Source organism: Oculina patagonica, chromosome 2 (genome assembly GCF_052425735.1).
Source record: "Oculina patagonica isolate OP01 chromosome 2, crgOcupat, whole genome shotgun sequence".
NCBI lineage: Eukaryota > Metazoa > Cnidaria > Anthozoa > Scleractinia > Oculinidae > Oculina > Oculina patagonica.
The window spans coordinates 23,153,055-23,175,815 of record NC_135759.1 but is presented as its reverse complement, the minus strand read 5'-3'; the positions used below and the strand labels follow the sequence as shown (position 1 = coordinate 23,175,815).

The 22,761-nt window shown below is 38.4% G+C and overlaps 2 protein-coding genes across 3 annotated transcripts; one reads left to right on the top strand and one right to left on the bottom strand.

Annotated features, from left to right (window-relative positions):
* The first annotated feature begins 1,104 nt into the window (after positions 1 to 1,104).
* Positions 1,105 to 5,376, top strand: LOC144641866 (serine protease HTRA2, mitochondrial-like). The gene is made up of 5 exons (XM_078500879.1): positions 1,105 to 1,775; positions 2,965 to 3,162; positions 3,663 to 3,695; positions 3,875 to 4,188; positions 4,834 to 5,376. Exons 1-5 carry the CDS (start codon positions 1,140 to 1,142, stop codon positions 4,997 to 4,999), a joined length of 1,347 nt encoding a protein of 448 aa, XP_078357005.1. The 5' UTR covers positions 1,105 to 1,139; the 3' UTR covers positions 5,000 to 5,376.
* Positions 5,377 to 6,470: 1,094 nt separating this feature from the next.
* On the bottom strand, positions 6,471 to 19,066 carry LOC144643607 (FHF complex subunit HOOK interacting protein 2A-like). Of its 2 annotated transcripts, XM_078502910.1 has the most exons (22): positions 18,906 to 19,066; positions 18,662 to 18,740; positions 18,475 to 18,578; positions 17,867 to 17,935; positions 17,599 to 17,703; positions 17,172 to 17,294; positions 16,189 to 16,236; positions 14,943 to 15,071; positions 14,554 to 14,664; positions 14,265 to 14,347; positions 14,060 to 14,174; positions 13,840 to 13,916; positions 11,822 to 11,901; positions 11,254 to 11,366; positions 10,462 to 10,763; positions 9,840 to 9,930; positions 9,669 to 9,732; positions 9,475 to 9,557; positions 9,003 to 9,143; positions 8,408 to 8,517; positions 8,145 to 8,199; positions 6,471 to 7,734 (listed from the first exon to the last, which is right to left on the bottom strand). In XM_078502910.1, the coding sequence occupies exons 1-22, from the start codon at positions 18,948 to 18,950 to the stop codon at positions 7,681 to 7,683; spliced, it is 2,181 nt and encodes a 726-aa protein (XP_078359036.1). In that variant the 5' UTR covers positions 18,951 to 19,066; the 3' UTR covers positions 6,471 to 7,680. The 2 variants fall into 2 exon arrangements, with proteins under 2 accessions (XP_078359036.1, XP_078359037.1); XM_078502911.1 differs by lacking the exon at positions 16,189 to 16,236 and having other exon boundaries at positions 6,472 to 7,734; positions 18,906 to 19,065.
* Positions 19,067 to 22,761: the final 3,695 nt, after the last annotated feature.

The following is a 22,761-nucleotide window of genomic DNA, read 5'->3' as shown; positions in this document are numbered from 1 at the left end:
TGTAGCTAATGAAATATAATTCCGTAGATAGGCGACTTAAGTATTTAAAGTAGTTTTTCGCAATAGCGATTTACTCCTTGCCTGAAACAAGAGAAACTGGAATAAGTGTGTGTCCGCTTTGCAGAGAAGTTATTGGGAAGTTGAAAATAGTACGTGACATACTATCTCTATTCTTTGACTGAGAACTGAGGGTTGTCCTCCAAAATTACAGGCCTAAGAATCTAATCTTGCTCGGCTACGAATTTAGCATGATCTGACCTACAGGTCGAGAATGTGAAAATGGATAATCTTCTTAACAACTTGTCAAGTTAGCAGCCGTGTTGAGTTGCATGCATGGTGCAGCTTTAATTCCAATAGCTTTTATTTGTTCAAAAGGCTTTGTCGGTGGGCTTAATTGCTGTGAGAGCGTAGCGGGAGGGGGGAAGGGGGCAGCTAAGTCCAGGATTGAACTCAAATAATTGCACGCTCCTTATATGTTAGGCATCACAAAGTGTCCTCGAAAAAAAATGAAGTCATATGAAAATGTGAAATAACCCCGTCAAACATTTAGTACTTCAGTAAACTATGTATTTTATAAACGGAGGGCTAGCCGGGCTATTTACCGAAAGGAATTTTGCGTCGGAGATCTAAATAGCTTTTGTTCGGGGAAGGAGTTTTATTATCGGAGTTTTATGGTAACGAGGGACGCAACAACGGAAATATGAACGAAGCAGCGAGAAAAGAACGGTTAGATCGCTTTTCGTCGTGCGCGCGTTGCATGGCTGAATTTTTTATGCGTTGCTTAGAAAAAGAGAAATTTCTAGAACTTGGATATGTCAGTTGATAAAATCTATTTTAAAAATTCTCAAGCTCTGTAGCTGGAATGTAGTCTGAATTTAAACCGTCTTCTTTGCTTGCTCACTCCATAAAAGACGTCGTCTTTCGCGGGGGTAATTTAGAAGCAACCTCCTTTACTTGAAGAGGGGAGAGGAACGGTTTAGGGAGGAGGGAGAAACGGCCGAAAAAATTAGGGAGGAGGGAGAAAAAGGAGCTAAAAAATAGGGAGATAGGATTTTAAGCTGCCCGTTCCTCTCCCCTCCTTGAAGACGGGTGAACTTGCAGTCCTAGAAGCGTGCGGTGACTGGGACTAGTTGACTCCTATGGGTTGTCGGGAAATCTGGTTTCCAGTATCCTTCGTCAAAATGGCGGCCCTTTGTACATCGAGAAGATGGCACAAATTTCGACAAGTTTTATGGCTTTCATACAGGTGGAAAACGAGAGGCGTCCAGTCAGTTTGTAGAGGATTTAGTACAGAAACAAAAGAAACGGCTAAAAGGTTTCCTTGGACTTTGCTGGGCGCATTAGCTGTCGGTGTTTCGCTGGGATATCAAATACCGAAGTTCTTGAACAAACCTAAAGACCATGTGTGTGACTTGACCGTAGAAGCGAAGACAATTCCCAGAAGTGAAGATAATTCTTCAGATTCAGGATCACCTCCGCGGTCTGCAACATTTAATTTCATTGCGGACGCTGTAGAAAAAGCTGCACCTGCAGTTGTGTACATAGAAATCACGGGAAGACACGCGGGATTCGGGTTCATGGGTCATGTTGGTCCCACAAGCTCAGGCTCGGGATTTATAGTCACTGAGGACGGTATGGTGCTTACAAATGCGCATGTTGTGGAAAATGCTGTACATGTGAATGTTAAGTTAAGAGACGGTAGATCATTTAGTGGTACTGTTGTTGATATTGACTTGGAAAATGACCTGGCAGCCGTGAAACTGGATTCAAATAAGGTATGTGTAAGCTTAGAATAATACATTGTTGTTTTTTAGATGTTTGAAGATATCTTGTGTGCTGCAATTAGTCAAAAACTATTTTAGATTAACATGAGAGACTGTGGTAGGGGGGGGGGGGGGGCCTCCCCTTCCCCATAACTCCAATAGTAGCAATAAAACTTGGGCCCAATGGTATACCTGCCAATTTTTCCTAAGTCAAAGGTGTGAGATTGCCATCTCCACATTTTCTGAAGACATTCCGACTATTTCGGGAGATTGCTGAGGATGTTCTGACAACTTCTGAGCATTGCTAAAGAGTTCCGAAGATGTTCTGACAATTTTCGAACATTGCTCAAGTTTGTAAAATTGCTGTAATTGACTCAAACATGATTAACAATGCTCATTTTCTGGGCTAATTTTCGCCAAAATTGTTTAAGAGTAAGAAATCCAAAATTTTCAGTCAGGCGTGAGAAACTGGCCTATAAGCGTGCCATTGATATTTTGTATCTGCAGGCGCAAGACTCGTGCATAGTGCGTGAGAGTTGGCAGATCTACAATGGTGTGTAGTACATTAAAAAATGTTTCACTTGAGGTCCACAGCATGACATGATGACATCACCTGACATGGGAATTACAGTCAATTTCACATTACTTTACCGTGCCACGTTCCGAAGTAGCCAATTACGTTGGGAGTTAGCCAATTACTTTGCGAGTAGCTAATTACGTTGGGAAGTTCGTTCCGAAGTTTGCAATTTGATTGTCTGACTCGCAACGTAATTGGCTACTTCGTAATGTAGTTCCCAATTTGCCAACGAACTTCGCAACGCAGCACGGTAAAGTAACGTGAAATTGACTGTATTGTTGTTATCACTGAACACCCAGAAAACAATCAAAACTGACTCAAAAGAAGTCAAAGGCAATAAAAAAGATGCTACATGAGGGTCTATTATACTCTGGCGGTCAGGGGGATTACCGGTAAGCCTATTTTGAGCATCAGTCTGTGGGGAAATTATTTATTATGTGGCAGTTTATGGTCAAGAAATTTATAGCAGACTCAGTCTTCAGAAAACAGAAATTTGCAGTCTAGGACGAAAAAAATATGGTGGTCTGCCAACTGAAAAACCTGCTATAATAGACCCTCCTACATGAAAACACAAGCGTTAATCTCTTGTAATAAGGTATTCAGAATATTCTGTTTTTGTTTCAGAATCTAAAGTTTCCAACTCTTACCCTTGGCTCATCATCTGCAATAAGACCTGGAGAGTGGGTTGTAGCAATGGGCAGCCCCCTCCAGCTGAGTAATACAATAACAGCGGGAATTGTTAGTACTGTACATCGAGCTGGAGGAGAGATTGGACTACCAAACAGAGAGATGGAATACATACAGACAGATGCAGCCATAAATGTAATTCTGAATTCCAAATTATTATGCTATAACAGGGTTGCCACAGGTCAGGAAATGGTCATGGAAAAATAAAAAATTTTAAGGTCAGGGAAAAGTCAGGGAATTTTGTTTTGAGTCAGGGAAAATTGACATATTTAAAGAAAAGTCAGGGAAAATTGGAATTTGCTTTAACTCTGCTGATTTCATACAACTGATGGCTGGAAGAAACATTTCAGGTCAGTCTTGAGTGTGATGTCAGCAATGTTTCAATGTTTTTTGGGGAAGTGGAGGCTGTTGGCCACTACTATTTATGATTATTGGTTTTAATTTGTATTTATTTGGTCAAGGAAATTTTATTTTTTATCAGGAAAAAGTCAGGGAATTTTGAAAGCTGATGTCTGTGGCAACCATGTATAATAATAGCATTTCCTAAACTTGGTCATTGTTGATGAATATTCACTTGGTAAAACATCATCAAAGTTTTGATCCTTCGTGTTGAATCTGTTTCTTTTATCTTGAAGGTTGGGAATTCTGGAGGACCTTTGGTTAATCTGGTGAGTCTACTGACTTGGTATGGTGGTCGCTGATAATTCACAGTTAAAAATGGCACCCTTTCCATTGCTCCCACCAAATTAAAACTCCATGTGATAGAAGGCAATATATTTAAGAAAGACAAAAGGCGATAAAAAGTATAAACATTCCAATCTCTCACAAGTCTTTTGTTTCTGACTAGGATGGTCATGTTATTGGGATTAATGCCATAACTGTGAGATTTGCTGCTGGAATTTCATTCTCTATTCCAATTGATACTGCTAAAGACTTTCTGTCCCAAGCAATCGAAAGAGTCAAGAGTGGCAAATATACAAGCAGCAGTAGTAGAAGCCCAAAAAGAACACTAGCACCACATCAGCGCTGGTATATTGGAGTCAGTATGTTAACACTGACTCCACAGATTCTAGAGGAATTGCGGCGGAGGGACCAAAGTTTCAACAAAGTTAAATCTGGAGTGCTTATTCCACAAGTGAATTATGGATCCCCAGCACACAAGTAAGTTCCTTTGAAAATATTTCCATTAGTTTGGTGGTTGGAATTTACCATCGTGTTCTAACTTGTTACATGGATGTTAAATCTGTTAAATCCTCAGGGGAAGATTAGGGATTGGGATGGATTAATGCTTTTAGCCAGAATCTAAAAAGTGGGTGTCCAAAATAAATAGGCCCACCCTCCTAAGGGGGGGGGGGGGGGGCTGCAAACATGCACCCACAGAAAATTCCAATTTTTTAAGCATACATGTATAAGGTGTAATTATCACTGGCAGTTTTGAGTGCAAATCTTTTAAAGGTTATTTGCTAAAGCCAGCAATTCAACAACCCAACAAAAAACAAAGTGTTCAAATTTGATGAATGCACCTGGATACTCATCTGGCCGGCTTAAACAAAAAGCCTGAGTGGATTGGTTGTAATTACCCAATCTGCCCAAAAAAATGAAAATAAATGAAAATAATGAAATAACACTGGAAATGAATTTCAAGCACCACACCTACCCTTTCTAATTAAAGAAAAACAAAATAAATTGACAGGCCTAAGAAGCAACTGCAGAAACTAGTTATAAATGTGGCCTGTCATTTAGTGAAAATGACACAGTGTGTTATAAAATAAATTTTAAGACGTAAGTGTTGCTAATTTCTTGCAGGGCTGGTTTGCAATCTGGTGATATCATAACCAAAATGAATGGCAAGAACATAGTATCTAACAAAGAAGTGTACCAACATGTACACAAGGGAGAAACTCTTGCTGTAGAGGTCAAGAGAGGCGAACAGTATCTCAAATTCACCATCCAACCTGAAGTGGTGGGATAAATGCTCTTAACCCTAAAAAGTGAATTATTGTGCTCTGCTGTACTGCAAGGGAGGGACAACTTTGTTTAAAACATGTGTGGTAAGGCCACACACAGTTTTCTCCCTCCAGATGGATTCCTAGACACTTCACTATTTACTTGGTCAAAGGACAGAGACAACTTACATTTCAGACAAGGGCAGAATGTACTCAAGGATTACATGTAGAATTCAAATTTAAACAGGAACCGTTTTCCATGGTTGCCACATACATCAGTTTTAAAATTAAATTCCCTGTTTTCCCTGATGAAAATAAAATTTCCCTGACCAATTAAAAACAAGTGTCAGATATAGCAGCTGCCTCCAGCTTCCGCTTCCAAAAAATAACACTGGGATCACATTGACCTGAAATGTTTCATCTAGCCATCAATTGTATGAAATCAGTGTTGTTATATTCCAATTTTCCCTGAATTTTCTTCAAAATGTCATTTTTCGCTAACTCAAAATAAAATTCCCTGACTTTTCCCTGACCTTGAAGAATTTTATGTTCCGTTCCATCTTTTTTTTAAAAAAAATAAATGTTATTGAAATCACTGCTTCATAACTAACTGTTAACCACCTGCCTCTACCAAAATGGTAATCCTTCCAAAATGGTAATCCTTGGAAGAATTATATAATTTCAGGACAATGATATTATTTTAACACTGAGGTAACCAGTATGTTACATGTTTTGTCAGCACATTCAATTTTATGTTTTACTCTTATATTTATTTTTATGCGCCCTGATTATTTTATGTTTTAAAATGGTTTCCCCTCAAAAGGGGTTGTAAGCCCTTAGATTTTCAGTATTTATTATTTCCTTGCTGTCACCATTATTGGAAACTCTATAATAGAAGGTACATGTAGAAGGTAGAGTATACAGCTAATTCGAGAAAGGTTGTTGGAAAAAGCACAAAAGTGCACATGACAAAGCCGAAAGGTAGTATGGGTAGAAGAAGAGAACTACTGCACATGCTGAATACTAACAAGTTGGCGACATGATAAATGCGAATTTGCATGTCTTCTTTCTCTTCGGACATGCTAGAACAAGGTACTTTTAGCCATGCTGAATTTAAGAAGAATTTTCAAAACTCAGACATGCGACAGAAAAAGTTAAGTTACAGAAAAATGCCTAAGAGGAAATTATTAAAACAAAATCTTCACGTGCAAAAATGCAGACTTGTACATGTACATTTCCTCTAGGCTAATATGCAAAATTCAAGAGAATACCCAGACCCCCTTTCGGTCTTGTCACGTGCACTTTTATGCTTTTTTTTTTTCGACAACCTTTCTCGAATTAGCTGTATTACACTTGTTACACTTGTCAACTGTATAGTACTAACTTGACTCCTTTTAATTAATAAAATAGTTTTAACCAGAAATATAACCAAACTTGTACAGTTTCCAGTGAAAATTTTTATTACAAATACCTCTACTGATAATCTAGATAATATAGTTTGACTTTGTTTCTGTTCAACATGATAATACATTAATTTTAATTTTTTATCTCTGATACCAAAACAGCAATCCATCCTTCTTGATAGCAAACAAATGCCAAGAAACAAATTTAAATACTTCCAATCTAGTCAATGACCCTTTTGGAAACTACTGAGAGTGAAGTCGCTGTAGTGGTCACACTGGTGTAAGTAAAGAATCTGATTTGACTGACACATTGTCCAAGGTAGTCTTGAAGTGTCCGCTGTCTTGTCCTAGCCTCCACAGGAGCGGAATGGTCCTTCTTGCCCACATTCCTCCTATGGGGGGTTGGGACAAGAAGACAGCAGACACTTCAAACTATGTCCAAAGCATCAGCCAATAAGAAGTCATTTGTATCTGTCAATAAAGCTGATGCATTGGTTTATTTGGATTGTTTGACTAAACCACTTAAATCTGAGTTCTACCAGAAACCTATGGTGTTACATAAAAATGTTTTCCAATAGAACATGAGTAAATAGTAGTTCACAAACACAATATTATGTATAGGGATATATTTTTCTTACCAAACTTTGTGTAAGCACTGTTACTAGTACTCTTCTGCATTTCCAAGTCAACCAACCAAATATATTATTCAAAATAACACCAACTCAGTCCCAAGTTTATTTCCTGGTTATCACCGATTTCAAAAATTATGTTATGCACTTTCTTATTTGAATCTCCCCATAAAAGTTGAACTATTAATGTAATAATAGTTTTTTTTTAAAAAAAATTGCTGCTGTTATTTCTGTTTCCCACACTGAGAAAAAAACAATTCATGGCAGTGCATTGTGCCGTAGGCAGGCAATGATCCCAGGATCTTGAGGCAATAAAAGTGCAGAAATTTATGTGACTAATCCCATGTGCATCCACACACACAACCTAATAATAAACTTCAATAAAAGTAAAAAACGTCTCTCTAAATAATGTCAATGTGTTTCATTTTGCGTCCATCACCAAACATAAAACTGCTTGCATTGTATCCCCTGATATGCTGCTATTTGCAACTGCTGCTAATGGCAAGAGGTCACAGGGCCGATGCCCGAGTCTTGCTTGATCCTACTTGGGCTTGTTAATTTAAGACCTCCCATGTGTTAATAAGATGCTCAGTCATTCTCTTTCTGAATTCTAAGAGTGCATCAAATTGTAGTTAGATGCTGACCAGTGAGCTGACCTCTGTTCTTCAAGTCTTGTCACCGGCCTTGTACTCTTTCTGTTGCTTTAACAAAAGCAATGGCAGCTAGTTCCTGTGGCAAGAAAAGGAATTCATTTTTTAACCAATACTTCCACTTGTTCGTTAATTGACTGACTGACTGACTGACTGACTGATTTATTTATTTATTGCTTGCTTGGTTGCTTGATTGGTTGGTTGGTTGGTTGGTTGGTTGGTTGGTTGGTTGGTTGGTTGGTTGGTTGGTTGGTTGATTGATTGATTGATTGATTGATTGAGTAGTAATTCAGAAGTTAATAAGCATCATACAGAGGAGTCAAGATAAAAAAATTGTGTTTACAACTCTGGTGCAATGCAGCACTAGAATATAATAGAACACTAGACATTACTAATATTACAAAATGAAACATACCCACTCTACCTTCCACACTGTCAAGTTTAAAAATATGATAACTTTGAAAATAGAAAGGGGAAAAAACTCATCACCTTGCAAAATTCCTCCAGCACTATTGCAGCTTCAAGAAGATTGCTTTCACTAAGACTAAAAAATATAAATAAAATACTGGTTTGTATGATTGCTTTCTCAGCATGCATAGAATAACACTCAATTTATCTGCTATAACTTAAAACGAGTCACTTGTTTGTTACTGCAAGTTCATGACAATGAAACCCCAAGTAAATTTATTTTTAAGTACATGTAATTATTTTATAGTGTGAGTATATGAAATAGCAGCCTGCAGTAAATATACCTCTTGTGTTCAGGCGATGTAGCAACTCCCATCAATTGTCTTCTTACAGAAACAACATTTCTCTGGAAGTTTGGCAGTCTTTGTATTCTACCTTTCAAATCTTGAACAACCTGCAAATGTCAACAAGCCATAAAAAAGCTTTAAAAACATTCTTGAGTCTTCCAAGTACCATAAAATCATGCTGTTTTAAGAGCTCTCTAAAAGAGCTTCCAGATGGACAAAGCTACTTGGAGTGATGAAAATTGGGCCTTTTGATCGCTCAGCCATTTGTCTCTTGCTAAAGGGGGAAGTGACGCTAGCTGTCCTGGCAAATTTCGCAGCCTTCACAACATTTACAGAACTATGTATTGTAAGAATGTTGGATAGAAAAGGCTAATGGGGGAGCAGAAAAACCATTACTGTGCGCAACTGCAAAACATTGCGGTGTGTGATAAAAAGTGTCCAAGTTTTTTTAGAGTTGCTTTGTAGTGCAGATTTTAGTAAAACACAATTCCTCGGATAAGCGCTGCATCAGGACTGCAGCGCTTATTTGAGTAAATACGGTATTTAAAGTATAAAAAATAAAATCATGATTGTAATTTGATTTGATACTCACATTTTGAAGTGTGGAGTGAAGTGAGCGACAATCAGGAGCAAGAGGCAAGGAAGCATTTAGAAGAAATTCTTGCAGTTGAGGATGATTGAACTGCGATAACAGTGCTATCACACTTGTTACTTGAAGGTTCACATCATATGGCTGCAAACAAGAAAAGCAACAAGTAAACTTCCTTGGCCGTATACATAAAATGTCTGGCATCCAAACCATTACTGAGTTCTTTGAACTGGTTCTTCAGAAATATCTTAAGTGCTGAATCAAAGTTATACACACTGAGACAGTAGACTACATATACTAGTAGCAAGTTAGCACAACCTTTATCAGGACTAGAATTATTATCAACTTCCAATTCTGTGCATATTTTTCATACTTGATGGTAAGCGCTCTTACCACTGCGCCATCCCTGCTCCCCTGCTGCTTTATGTACATGCAAAACTAAGAACTCGCGCTGTTTTCTAGTTGTAGGTCATACCTGATCTAGGAGTCTCTGAAGCTTCTTAAAGAGCATGCTCAAGAATGCACCTTCATAAAAATTCTCTCTGCTGTCTTGTACATCTTGAAAAGAACAATGACAGTGGATGTAATAGTAAAGGTCTTAAAATCATGATCTACTGATAACACAGGAGTAATGTACAGGTTTATAAATTTTAATAAAAAGTGTCTTACCATGAGGGGGGATTGGGGTGGACGGCCAGTTGAAGGTAACAGACTGTAAAGCACGCTGACTACACTGCAGATAAAAAAGTTCTTCAGATAAGTTAAAGATTCACTGTGACAGGTTTTCATTAAAATCAACTTTGATAATACGTTGGTAGTAGATATTTTTGTATTTTGTACCTGTCTGTGAGCATCTCGTAAGTAAGTGTCATAACCAGAGTCTCCTGTAAGCGCTGATGTCTTTATCTCATCGGGTACTAAGGAAATAAAACTGTAAAAGACACCTTTGTTTTAAAAATAATTTTTGTTTAGTATTATAAACAATATTATTTCCAACATTAATCAAATCTTAGACTACTGCCAAATTTGATCAAAACTTGATACACGTGATTTCCTGTTATTCAGCCATGCACTAATTCATAATAACTTAAGGGCATGTTCCTTTTTTTTTAACCCAGTTTTCCAAAATTTAGACCAAAAATATTAATTTTTCTTTCTTTCTTTTTTTTTTTTTTTGGGGGGGGGGGGGGCTTTCCCTGTTTACTCCATTTTACTTCAAATTCACAAGTGTGAGTAAATTGGATAACTTAGATTGGATGTTTATTTTCTATTTGATGTGTACAACCTATCATGTCATTTACTATATTATACTAGCAGATTCTTAAGGCATGTCTCACCTTTTAATTATCAAAAAGTACCGGTAAATAATGAAAATAAAATTTCATCTCTTAATCATCTAGCACCATAGGCATGCAATGCGTTCAAAGGGCTACAGCCATAAAATATTGGTACAGTTCGGTACCTATTTACAACTTGTTCCACTTCTTCTCTGTCGATAGCGTTGTCAATCTGTGCTGGTCCCACCCCATCTGGTGTAAGTGGAGGAGAAGAAGGTGATGTTGGTGATGGTGGGAGTTTATTGACAGGTGACGCTGGCGTCAAATTCTCAGCCACAGGCCCGTTACTTGCTGTATCTCCATTGGTTACTGTAGGCGTTGCATAATACTTTCTACTCTTTAGGTTCCGGAGTACAAGGTTACTTAAAATTTTTTCACAAGGTTTATTGAGTAATGTCTCAAACAGCTTCAGAGTTTCTATACTGACCTGAGAAAAGAACATGGTTAAGTGTCAGGTTCCATGACAACAATAACCAGACAGCAGCATCCAGGGTTCCCATACTTATGGTCAAACTCATTAATAATTCATCGAGTTAAAACAAAGATAATCATAGCCGTGAAGGAGGTTTGGATGCCCTGTCTTATTTAGCATAGATTTTTATGATTTTATTTCTGTTTACTCTGTAGTTTTTGTTTCGATTGAGGATATATCAAAGACTTGAGACAGTGTTTTATCGGCGATCCAAACACCTCAAATTTCATCAAACACTCTGCTGCTCATCGTATTTTCAACCCTCTTCTTGGTGTTTGGATATCCTGATGAAACACTGTCGCTGATGTTTGATATATAATGTGAAAACCTGCTACCAATATAACCATATGAAAGGCAAGTGAACCAAAGATAAGGAACCCATTTTTAAAAAGTTTGAAAAGTGTGATTGATGCAAATGTTGTTTTTACGAAAGCTGAACTCTTACCTCATCAGATAAATGATCACATCTTTCTATAAGTGTTTGTCGTAATTTATGGTCTCCTTCATGAGATGTTGTTTCTGGTGATGTCCCCTCACCAAGGAGAAATATACACATTTCTGAGAGATAGGTAATAAAAACATGAGCCCCTTATAAAGTAACTTAATAATTACTAAGTGATTTATTATATGAAAATGTTTATTTGTAATGACCTATTGAAATGGCCTGGGTTTTATAGTTTTTTGTCTGGCCTGTTGGCATAAGCAGTTCGAAAGTCACATTGGCACTCTGGTCAAACTTTTCCTGCTTCTGGAGTAGGACTCATTCTAGTGCTGTTTTTTAACAGTAACAGAACTAAAGAAATTACAGCAAAAAATGGCAGGTGGCCTTGATTTGTCAAACCATTGAGACCAATTTTTTTTTTTTTTTACATTTTGATATCATAATGTCATCCAGACCTGATAAATAGTTAGCACTCTTACCGGTAGTTTGAAAAACTTGATCACTTGTTATTAACAGTACTGTTATAATTATAATGATATTATTGTGTTGCCACCAAATTTATGTTATTTACCTTGAAGGAGCTGTGGTGAGGTGACAGCTTTTACACATCTTCTCAACACTGCTGTAGTTGTAATAATACCAAGTTCTGATCTAATGTAGGAAACAAACAAAAATACTGGCAAATTATTATGATATCATCAAAGATGTGAATATTGTTCATCGTGGTGTAAGATAGGTAATGAACGTTTATTCGTTTGTCTCACGATAGAATCGCTTTGAGATGTTGATCACGACTTTCGACTGCAATACTGCTAGTCTTCATCAGGCGATGAGGTCGATTGTTTACGCGTCGCTATTTATGCACATTGGTCACTGTGATTGGTGCATTTCGATCCTCATTATTATTCCGACTAACAGATGGTGTTCCCTCATAGGTCCGCTTTGTAGTTGAACGGCTGTTATGCTTTCTGATCGTAGGTATCCATGCTTCAGGAATTTCAATTCCGCTATCTCTATTGATGTTATTAGAATGAAGTCTTATTTGGATAGCCTCTTTGACCCTGCGTGTGTATCGGTGAGGGTCATGATCGATAAACTTGACTTGATTCCATAAAGGAATATGCCCCGTTTCGTTTGCGTATTCCGAAACTGCAGAGGTTTGTGTATGAGCAAGCCTTATGTCTCTGTCGTGTTCTTTTATGCTGTCTTGCATCGCTCTCCCTGTTTCCCCTATATATACTTTGCTGCATTCAATGGAATTTTGATACACACCTTCTTGTTTGCCTGGTTCTAGGGCGTCTTTCCGTCGTACTAAGTAAGACCGAAGAGTTGCGTCAGATTTAAAGACGGTGCGAACGCCTTGTTCTTGTAAGCAGCGGCGAAGAACCTCTGATACACCTTTAATATAGGGTAAAACTGCAGTAGACTTAAATTCCTACGTGGGTTCTTAAATTCATTCAAATCTGTTGCTTTTTTACATTATGCTAACTCCAAAGTTTCACCTGTAACTCAATAAGGGGAAGCCTCGAGCCATGCGGCCCACACTGCTGGAGCTTATCCTGGTTTCCACAGCATTAAGCAGCTTGGAATATTTCTACTCCCCCCTGAATTGGATGCCAGTCCATTGCAGGATACCCCCCACCCCCCCCCCCTTCAGCATTATTCGATCGATCGGTCGCCGGTACCCATTTATACATCTGGGTGGAGCGAGACACTATGAGTCAGAGAGTAAAGTGTCTTACCCAAGAACACAACACAGTGACCCTGGATGTGGCTCGAACTCGGACCGCTCGATCTGGAGTCTGGCACACTAACCATCAGGCCACCGTGCCTTCCCTGTAACTCAGTAACTCAATGGTAAAATTTAAATGGCACAAGGGAAACAACATAATTTTTTTTCTAATTAATTTCCAACTTTTTGTGTCGCAAATAAAATAAAACAAAAATAAAGTCAAATTTTAAGCAAGTTTGAGATCAGCCACTTAATCAGCATTGAGAATCTCCTAACAGGGCTCGAGACTAACTTTTTTGCTAACTAGCCAACTGGCTAGTGACAGCTTTGATTTCACTAGCCAAAACTTATTTTCTACTAGCCACAATTTTTAAGCAAAGTTCTTCTTTTAAGGGGGGGGGGGGAGGGTGAAGGGTGAAAACAATGTCCGATAATGTTTAAACCTTTAACCGTAAAATGTTCCTTAAATCTTCCCAATTTTTTTTTCTGAAAAAAATTGGGCTTTGTTCTTCACTATAAAAATTATACATGTACATGCATTTTTGTCAACTAGAATTTTGTTTAAAGCTTCCCATTCTATAATATCAACAGTTTACTTGTTAGTTATATTATCTGAGAAACGATTTTAATAAATGCGGTTTCTTGCCACTAATGCCTGATTTTTTCACTAGCCATTTTGGTTAGTGAAAGGCCAAAACCTAGCCAAAACTGCGTTTTTAGTAGCCTTTGGCTAGTTGGCTACCGTTAGTCTCGAGCCCTGGGTCCTAAAATAAAAAAAGTTCTTCTTCAAAGTTGAGAGTACACTTGTAATCCTAACAAAGTTAGCATCCTACCACCATATCAATAATAACACTCACTGTTGAATCAGGCCTGGCTCGATGACAGTCTGGAGAAACCTCTCTCTCACTCCCACTGCTAAAGCTTTGGCTACCAGCTGTGCAAGAGAAGATAAGCTAATTTATTAGTACCATTAACTGTAAACATTAAAGCACTGTTTACCTCGGCCACATTGCAATAATTTAATTCTCAGTATTATTATTTCTGAATGACTGTTTTAAGCTGACATTGGGCACAAACCTTGTGTGCTTCTTTTGAAAGCTGATCAACATAATCCAACCACGAGAGAAAAGAAATTAATTGCCGCTTGCCAGGGAAGGACAGCACATCTTCATCATCACTCTGATGATCAAGCCTGCATGTGGAACAAAGAAATCCAACTTAGAAACTAAGCAGCTTAACAGCTTTTCTGATCCAGTGTAAACACTAGCTGTTAAAGACCTACCCCCACTTGGCGGCAACAGCAGAGATATCCAGTGGCTCCATAGTCTTTGGCAATGCATCAAATAACACTTTGAGCCTGTCTGCCTGTAGAGTTCAAAAATACACTTAACACTTGGTACATACATTGCCTCAGGTACCAGAGAAGTTTTCTCGCATGCGATGGAAAACTAAGCTTCAGCGGCTGAAGGCCATCGCCACAGGAAGCGAAGCCACAAGAAAAGATCTTACAAAGCATCAACTTGAAGTTGCGTACTCTGGAGTTTCAAATATTCATTTAACAATGTACTAACCATGACTTCACAGAATGGTGTGTACAGGATAATAACAGTGGCTGCATGTTCCTCAGGAAGAGATGCACAAAGCATTAGTCCCTCACAAGACTTCACTGCTATTCTACTGTCCTGAAAATAAATAAACATGACATAAAATCAGCTTGATTGATAATTCAATAATACCGTAAGAATTTTTCTATGCAACAAAAATTGAAGTAAAACATAATGTAAAGAGCATTAAGTTATAGTGGAAGAATCCTTTTTGTTGCACTGTAGACTCAAATGTCACCAGGAATCAGGGACCATAAGTTATTATTATTTTGGCTGGGATTGACAGGCGCACTTTAAGAGTGCAACAGTTCATAATAATCTGAACAACTCCAACCATAAATATAATATTTATTTACCTCACTCTTTGATAGGTTGAGAAGAGAATTAACCAGTGTATAATCTGGTTTGTCGCGTCCTTGGGCTTTAACTGGAGCAGGCAGGGGACCTAAGTCTTCTGGTGATGAAGTTGGAGTTGTAGCTAGTGACTAAGAAACAAATCAACCAATTATTTATTAAGATATCTTATCATTCTCAATCCAAGACTCTCTTTAAACAATCATGCAATAATATCATTATTTTATGTTCCCCATGCTCTGAGTGATCAAAACCACATACCATCCCTCGCAAGGAAAACAGTTGTGTAACTGCATTTACAGGTAGTTCCTTAGAACTCTGAATAGTTATGCACATGGATTTGATGTAGCCTGAATCATGCACAATTTTTTGTCTATCGGCATGCAATCATCAAATTTGTGTGCGTGTTTGGATCACTCATCAATTAGTCAAAGTCAAAGAGTATGCCAAGAGAGTGGAGGGAAAGAGAAAATGAAACCATCCATCGTTATCTCCCTTCCGGCCTCTATCCCACTCCCTTTGCCTACCTTTTGAACTTTTTAAGATTGCATTTTGTCTAATAACCATAATATGTTCTTCTCAAGTTCAACCTTCCAGATGCATGCTTTAAAGTACATGACTGTATTTTCTGTTTGTGTATAATAGTCTCTCACATATATAATCACTGCATGCACTGTGGGGACCACAGAAAAGTGTTTGTAAAGTGGCAGTTAATTTCAGAACAAAATAGGCACTCAGCACATCATAAAAATCAGAGTAAATTCACAGCAATAATATTATAACGTCACATGATTTCTAACAAAAATAATATATAATAATTATATGATATTTTTATTAATATATCTGGATATTTAAAGCTGTTAGCTGAAGATAAAAATACTATTTACCGGTAAACAGTGTTAGCTGGCAATCAACTCATATATTTTTTAATGATATGTTGTTACAATCATAATAGTTTTAATATTTTAACCCGGTGATTAAATAATGTTAATTTATGAATGGGATTTACATGATTAGTTAGTGCAATAAGCTATATTTTATATTAAAATGCTGGTATGGTTTAATTTATGCTGTATGTTCTTGCCACGCACTCAAAGAAGATAGCACAAAACTGAGCTCATAATGAGCAAAAGTGAGACGGCCACTTTTTCCCCGCCCCCCAAGGCGCCGCGCCCTCCAAGCCCCAGGGAGGACCTTAAAGAAGGTCAAAGGGCTTTGAGAGGTGGATAAAGAGAAAGACTTTCCTACCGGCTCACCAGCCTGAGAAGGCGAGAGAGGTGTAGAAGCAGAATTTGTCTAATAACAGGAAAAGACAGAAATGTTCATGGCAGATTGTAATGAATAACATGACCAAAGTTAATAATTTATTGCCTGTGATTTAAATCTAACTCTCTCTACAATATCTATACAATGTCTAAGTAGTGTCTAGTAGAAATGTCACAGGCAGCAAAATAATAGAAGGCCACCAATTAAAATAAAGAAATGTGTGGAAACAGTAAGGAAAATTTATTAGTTAAATTATAAACAAACTTGTAATGCTCAGTAATATTTTTTTTATACAAATAACTACAGTTGAACCTCTTTAACACAGACACCAAAGGGTCAGGGAGGAGTGGCCATTCAACTGTACAAATGACTGAGTTTATTAACTTTTTTTCATAAGTATTCACTATTAGTATAAAGTTAATTTTTTTGTAATTAGCTTTCCATTTGAATTATTTTAAGAATTTTAAAGAACACTAATTATTAAAAAAATTAAAAGCTAGTATCAAGTTACATTATTTTGTAATTAGCTTTCTATTTTGAATTCTTTTGAGAAATTTCAAAAACAATTGTTATATAAAAAGTTAAAAAAATGCTAGTGCTATGATGTTTAACGGAAATTATTAATTAATAAAAAGAAATTATCCTGACATCAATACAAACTCAAACAGCTTCCCAACTCTGTTTTGAGGTTAGGTCCATGGCTATAAAAATGCTCTGATTGGCTTTCTTTCATTTTTAGAAAGCTATATTTGGCTCGATTCCCAGCTGCTTTTTGGGAAAATGAGCTGCAGTCATTCCCCTGAAAACTCTTGGAGAGAAACAAAGAGCAGACACAAGAAGGCGGCAGAAATCGAGCCTATATTTAACACCGCCCTCCAAAGTCACTGAAAGCCATGTAAAATTGGGAGATGGGTGCATAACCAATGAATGTACATGTATCTGTTTATTAACAACATTTGTCTTACCTCAAGAAAGAAGTTAACTAAGTAAGGATCTTGCCGTAACTTTGCACACACAACACAAAGGAATTGGATTTCTTCATTCTCAGATGGAGCAGCTTTCACTTCACCACAGAGTCTAATTAGTCTCTGAAAAACAAAGGAAAACATATATTTGCAGCCATCAGCCCTTGAATAAGAGATTATACTGTAGTGAAGATCACAAACAAAATCACCACAAATCCAAATGGACCTTGCAGTTCCAGAAAATATCTACAACCACCTTAAGGAAAGTGACTGGAAAATCCAGGGGTGGGAGGGAGGGGATGGTTTTTAAACCAAAGAAGTCAGAAACAGTACTTCCCCACTCCCCCGCTGGAGATATTAAACCAGTCTTTCCAGAGGGTGTGGAGGGGGGGGGTGTATATTTTCTGAAACAACATGATGAACTTACATGCACTGGTCGATAAACACTTATGTGTGGTAGAAGGGGTTGTTTCATCTTGGCCAACAAATTAGCAAAAAACAGCAACACTTGCTGTTTCATTCCAGGTGGGCACTGAAACAGTTACAAGAGTGTTCATTACCACAGTTTTATTAAATGATTCAATTAGAAAATCTTTTAATTGATTATCTAACTGAAAAATTAATGTCAAATATAAATTACAAACAGTATGTCTTAGAAATCTTTCTAAAAGAAAACTTTTCAGTAGAATACCTACATCTGCTCTACCCAGCGTGTGAAGAGTGTCCAAAATTTTATGCTGTAACAAGTATTCCAGACAGGGCCCCTTTGAAAAAAAAATACAATCTCAGTATTGCAATCTATAAAATACAGAGATTCCACTAAACAGGGGTCTAATTAATGTTCAAGTGGTAGCTTAGACAGTCAAGCACTGCCACTAATGCCCGATTCCCTCCATGGTGCACACCTGAAGGGAATCATGGTAGTTGTATTCATCATAGCATGCACGACTTGGCAACACTGAATACAACTACCATGATTCCCTGCAGGTGCGCGGCATAGAGAGAATTGGGCATGGGTACAATAATTATTAAATTAAGCCCATTTAAAACTGCAACCCTCTGACAAACTAATATTTTTTATCCCCCACCAACAGATTTATGATAAATAAATAAACAGACATGGCTGCAATGTTCTGATTGCTTAACGTACAGTTCTGTAGATTACAACTATCTGCACTGCTTCAGTGCATATTTATAGCCGTCTTTTAATGCATAGAGTACAGCATGGTAAATTCAATTTCGAATTTTAATAAGCTTACGTATACGTATAATTTTTTTGTTTTTATTTTTATTTTATAATCACCGTTGTCCCTCCACTAGTCTGATCGTCTTCTTCATGTCTCAGAATATCCAGCATTTGTTCCAAATGATATGGAATGTTGGTAGACTGCACTGGAACCTTTTCATCTGCCAGACATGAAATAACGCGTAGGAAAATTCATTAACCACGTAGGCGATTGAATGTAAATAAACATTGATTCTTTACGTACCTGTGGCTTCTATAAAATAATTTGTGATGGCCTTCCAGTGAAAAACAAACGTTTCTTGAGGAGGCACATCGGGAGCGAGCTGAAAATTGTCAATGATATGTTTAGATTTTAATTAAATCAAACTTGAATACTTCAGATGTTTGCAGGGTCGGAAAATCCTCGTCGTTGCAACTCCAAAGATCGATCCACAAAATCGAGTCACAAGGGTCGTACGGTGAAAAGAGTAAGAAGATCATACACTTACCGCTTCCACGGCTTCATGGATAAAGGATTTTATTTTATGAAACATTTCAAAACCAAAAAAGAATATTGCTATAAAGCTAATTCACTTGCCAACTTTCCTACGCCATTTTGAATTTCGTTCAGCTGAGGTGTATTTTGATGTGCGCATGTTCGGTCTCCCACAATGCTGCAGTCCCATAGGACAATCTCGTCCCCAGAGGCCGCGATCCTTCTGGTCTGCGCCAGGGATCGGGACCTCTGGGCTATTCTAAAAAGCCGCTGAAACAATGAAAACACTTCTGATTGGTCGATCTGTAACGCGCCAAAATTTGAACGTGCGTCGGGATGGTTGTCCTGGCCCCTGGGGAATTGAAAGTCTGTGCTTTATGCAAATCACAGATTGTGCACGCAATCGTAACATGTGCAGTTTTTGGATGTATTTCTGTTTGGAGACGACATCAACAGTCTCAGAGCAATTCTTTTTCACTTAAATAAGCATGTTTAATGTATAACGATGTTTAACAGTAGAGAATGATCCCAAAACAGCATTAATTACAATTACGTGACACGACCTGAATTTGCATAAAACCGCAGACATGTCTAGTCTCCTGTGAATGAATTAACGGTCGAATGACTTTTTTTATTCAGTGGAACGTGGAGCGTGCGCAAAAGAGTCTTGCAATCTCTGGCGCACGCGCACAATTACACCGGAACCAGGATTTCCTGGTTCCGGTTTGGATTCGACCAGAGCCGTTGAGTTTCCCGGCCCGCTGGTCAAGGAAAACGCAGGCTCTGGGGACGAGATTGTCCCATAGGACCGCAAAACGTGCAAATTACACGCAAAAAGGAGATTGTTGTTACGTACTATAAGAACAACGGCAACGGCAACGAGAACGTCACCAAACAAAAGGTTTAATGAGCAGAATATTACCTCTGCACGTGCCTTTTGAATCTTGGTACATTTCATGGCCGTTCTCTTCCGAACAACAACGTGAAATGATCAAATTCTGCGTATTGTGGACAACGTCAGCCACGACGGTAATTTTTGGTCTTTTTAGTTGGGGTTGAACCACAGGGGGCCCAGACAAACTGTTTGTGTATGGCCTGTGCACATTTACATTTTTATAGAGAATGTATGGAATTTACCGAATGGTTTGTAGAATTGCGTAAAATGGTGCAAAACATTAACAAATTTGTGCTGAATAAATGTTAAGTTTCCTACCTTTTGTGTAGTGTCGTTCTTTTGGCTCAAAATGGCGAATTTGAGTCGATTGAAGGGTATTTTGCTTTCGCTGTTTACTATACATCTAATTATATGGAAAGGGTGGAAACTCCAACAGCTCCAAAGTAGAACACTTCCAGCGCCGAGCCGATTTTCGACCTGATAATCCCATCGCACAGCTTTCAAGCTACGCACCAGAAAAGAGGAAGGCTTGACGAATCTTCTCGTATCATTTGATCGAAAATTTATCCAAACGGTCCGGAACAAGCCCTCAAACGAAAACGGGTATCCAAAATTTTTAAGCCGTCCGAATGCGTAGCACCAATTTGTTGTGCCGAAGGGAAACGCTATTCCCCAGCCTCTTTGTGATTGGATACAATTGAACAATGGTCGTTCAAGATTTTGTTTCGTGGATAGGGAGGCAAAGGCAAAACCAATACTCAATAGTATAGGGAGTGATGTCAATTGTGCGACACAACCTAAGGACCCTCGCGCAAAATATGGCAATATTGACGGCGATGCCGAAAGCGATGCATTATCATTTAAATATGCGTCGTTGTAACTTCTATGCGTCGAAGTAAAAGGAGTGCACCGTTGACGTCTGTTTATTTACTTCCAAATACACTCTTTCCGAAGCACCGCTCCCACAAACAATGAAAACCTTTTTCCCTTGCTTTAGCAGTCAACTGTTGATAGCCTTCGCCACAAAAGATTTCCCTGTTCCTCCCTCTCCAGTTACGAGAATATTGTGCCCAGCTTCGGCTATGTGTAGGATTTCAGATTGTTCAGAAGTTAATTAGGTTTCGAACCTAATGAGGACTATTTCGGTGATTGCAGCCATAAATGTTTAAAACATCAAAAACAGAAAGAAAAATAAAGGAACTTAAACACGAATACCTTGCCATATTCGTATGTCCCGAAAAAATCCCACTTTTCCGCAAACTCGCGATCGCCTGCATTTTCTGCGCTACGAAAGTCGTGATGGAACTTCGCGGGGTTTTCCCAATCAGCCGGACCTTGACACAAGAATAGCAAATCACAACAACGGTTTTGCACGAGAGTTTCACATGTGGGTGTATAGTTTTGCAATCTCTGTAAAACAACTAGGTGAGATGACTAAAGTCTGATATTTTTTAGGGCTGTAAAATATTTTTTTCGTTGAAAAATGAACGCTGACTTTTATTTGAAGCTAGCTAGCTTTAAAAATGAACTCATACCGACTAGATGTAGGTACTTACTTGTTTTTTAAGTCAGTATGAATATTTCATAATTACTTCGCCGCACTGACAAGTTACAACGACGCATATTTAAATGATAATGCATCGCTTTCGGCATCGCCGTCAATATTGCCATATTTTGCGCGAGGGTCCTTAGGTTGTGTCGCACAATTGACATCACTCCCTATACTATTGAGTATTGGTTTTGCCTTTGCCTCCCTATCCACGAAACAAAATCTTGAACGACCATTGTTCAATTGTATCCAATCACAAAGAGGCTGGGGAATAGCGTTTCCCTTCGGCACAACAAATTGGTGCTACGCATTCGGACGGCTTAAAAATTTTGGATACCCGTTTTCGTTTGAGGGCTTGTTCCGGACCGTTTGGATAAATTTTCGATCAAATGATACGAGAAGATTCGTCAAGCCTTCCTCTTTTCTGGTGCGTAGTTTGAAAGCTGTGCGATGGGATTATCAGGTCGAAAATCGGCTCGGCGCTGGAAGTGTTCTACTTTGGAGCTGTTGGAGTTTCCACCCTTTCCATATAATTAGATGTATAGTAAACAGCGAAAGCAAAATACCCTTCAATCGACTCAAATTCGCCATTTTGAGCCAAAAGAACGACACTACACAAAAGGTAGGAAACTTAACATTTATTCAGCACAAATTTGTTAATGTTTTGCACCATTTTACGCAATTCTACAAACCATTCGGTAAATTCCATACATTCTCTATAAAAATGTAAATGTGCACAGGCCATACACAAACAGTTTGTCTGGGCGCCCTGTGGTTGAACGCTCTCTTTGAATATTCAGCGGGAGCTAGTTCTTGAAGCGATAAATAAGCAGAATACGCCCAGAAAATTGCGAGATTCTCAAGTAAAATATAAAATCATTTTTACCAGACGTTGCCGTCTTCGTTGCTTAAGCTCTCTAATGACCGTTTTTATACTAGAGGAGTGCGTGTTACCCGTCTAGTCTGGACGACCTTCGGCAAAAATTTTGTTGCTCGTCTGGTTATGCGTCTCTAGTATAAAGACGGGCACAAGACGAGTTACCTGTCTAGACGAGCTACTTTTTGAAATGCGTCTTGAAAGACGGATAACGAAAAGAAGCTCGTCTAGACGCGTAACGCGTCTTGTGCCCGTCTTTATACTAGAGACGCATAACCAGACGAGCAACAAAATGTTTGCCAAAGCTCGTCCAGACGGGTAACACGTGGCTAGTATAAAAACGGCCAATTACTTTTTCAAGGGGGAGGAAGGGTTGCGTTTGGGCCAACAAACATGGTTACGTGTGTAGATGGAGTAGAATTGAAGTGAAAGAATGCAATATATCCGGCCTCAAGAGTCCTCATGGGCCCGATGAGGATAAGTAAGTAAGTAATGCAATATATATTTACAGGCAGTCCTCAGTATGCAGTTAAACACAGCATCCCTGA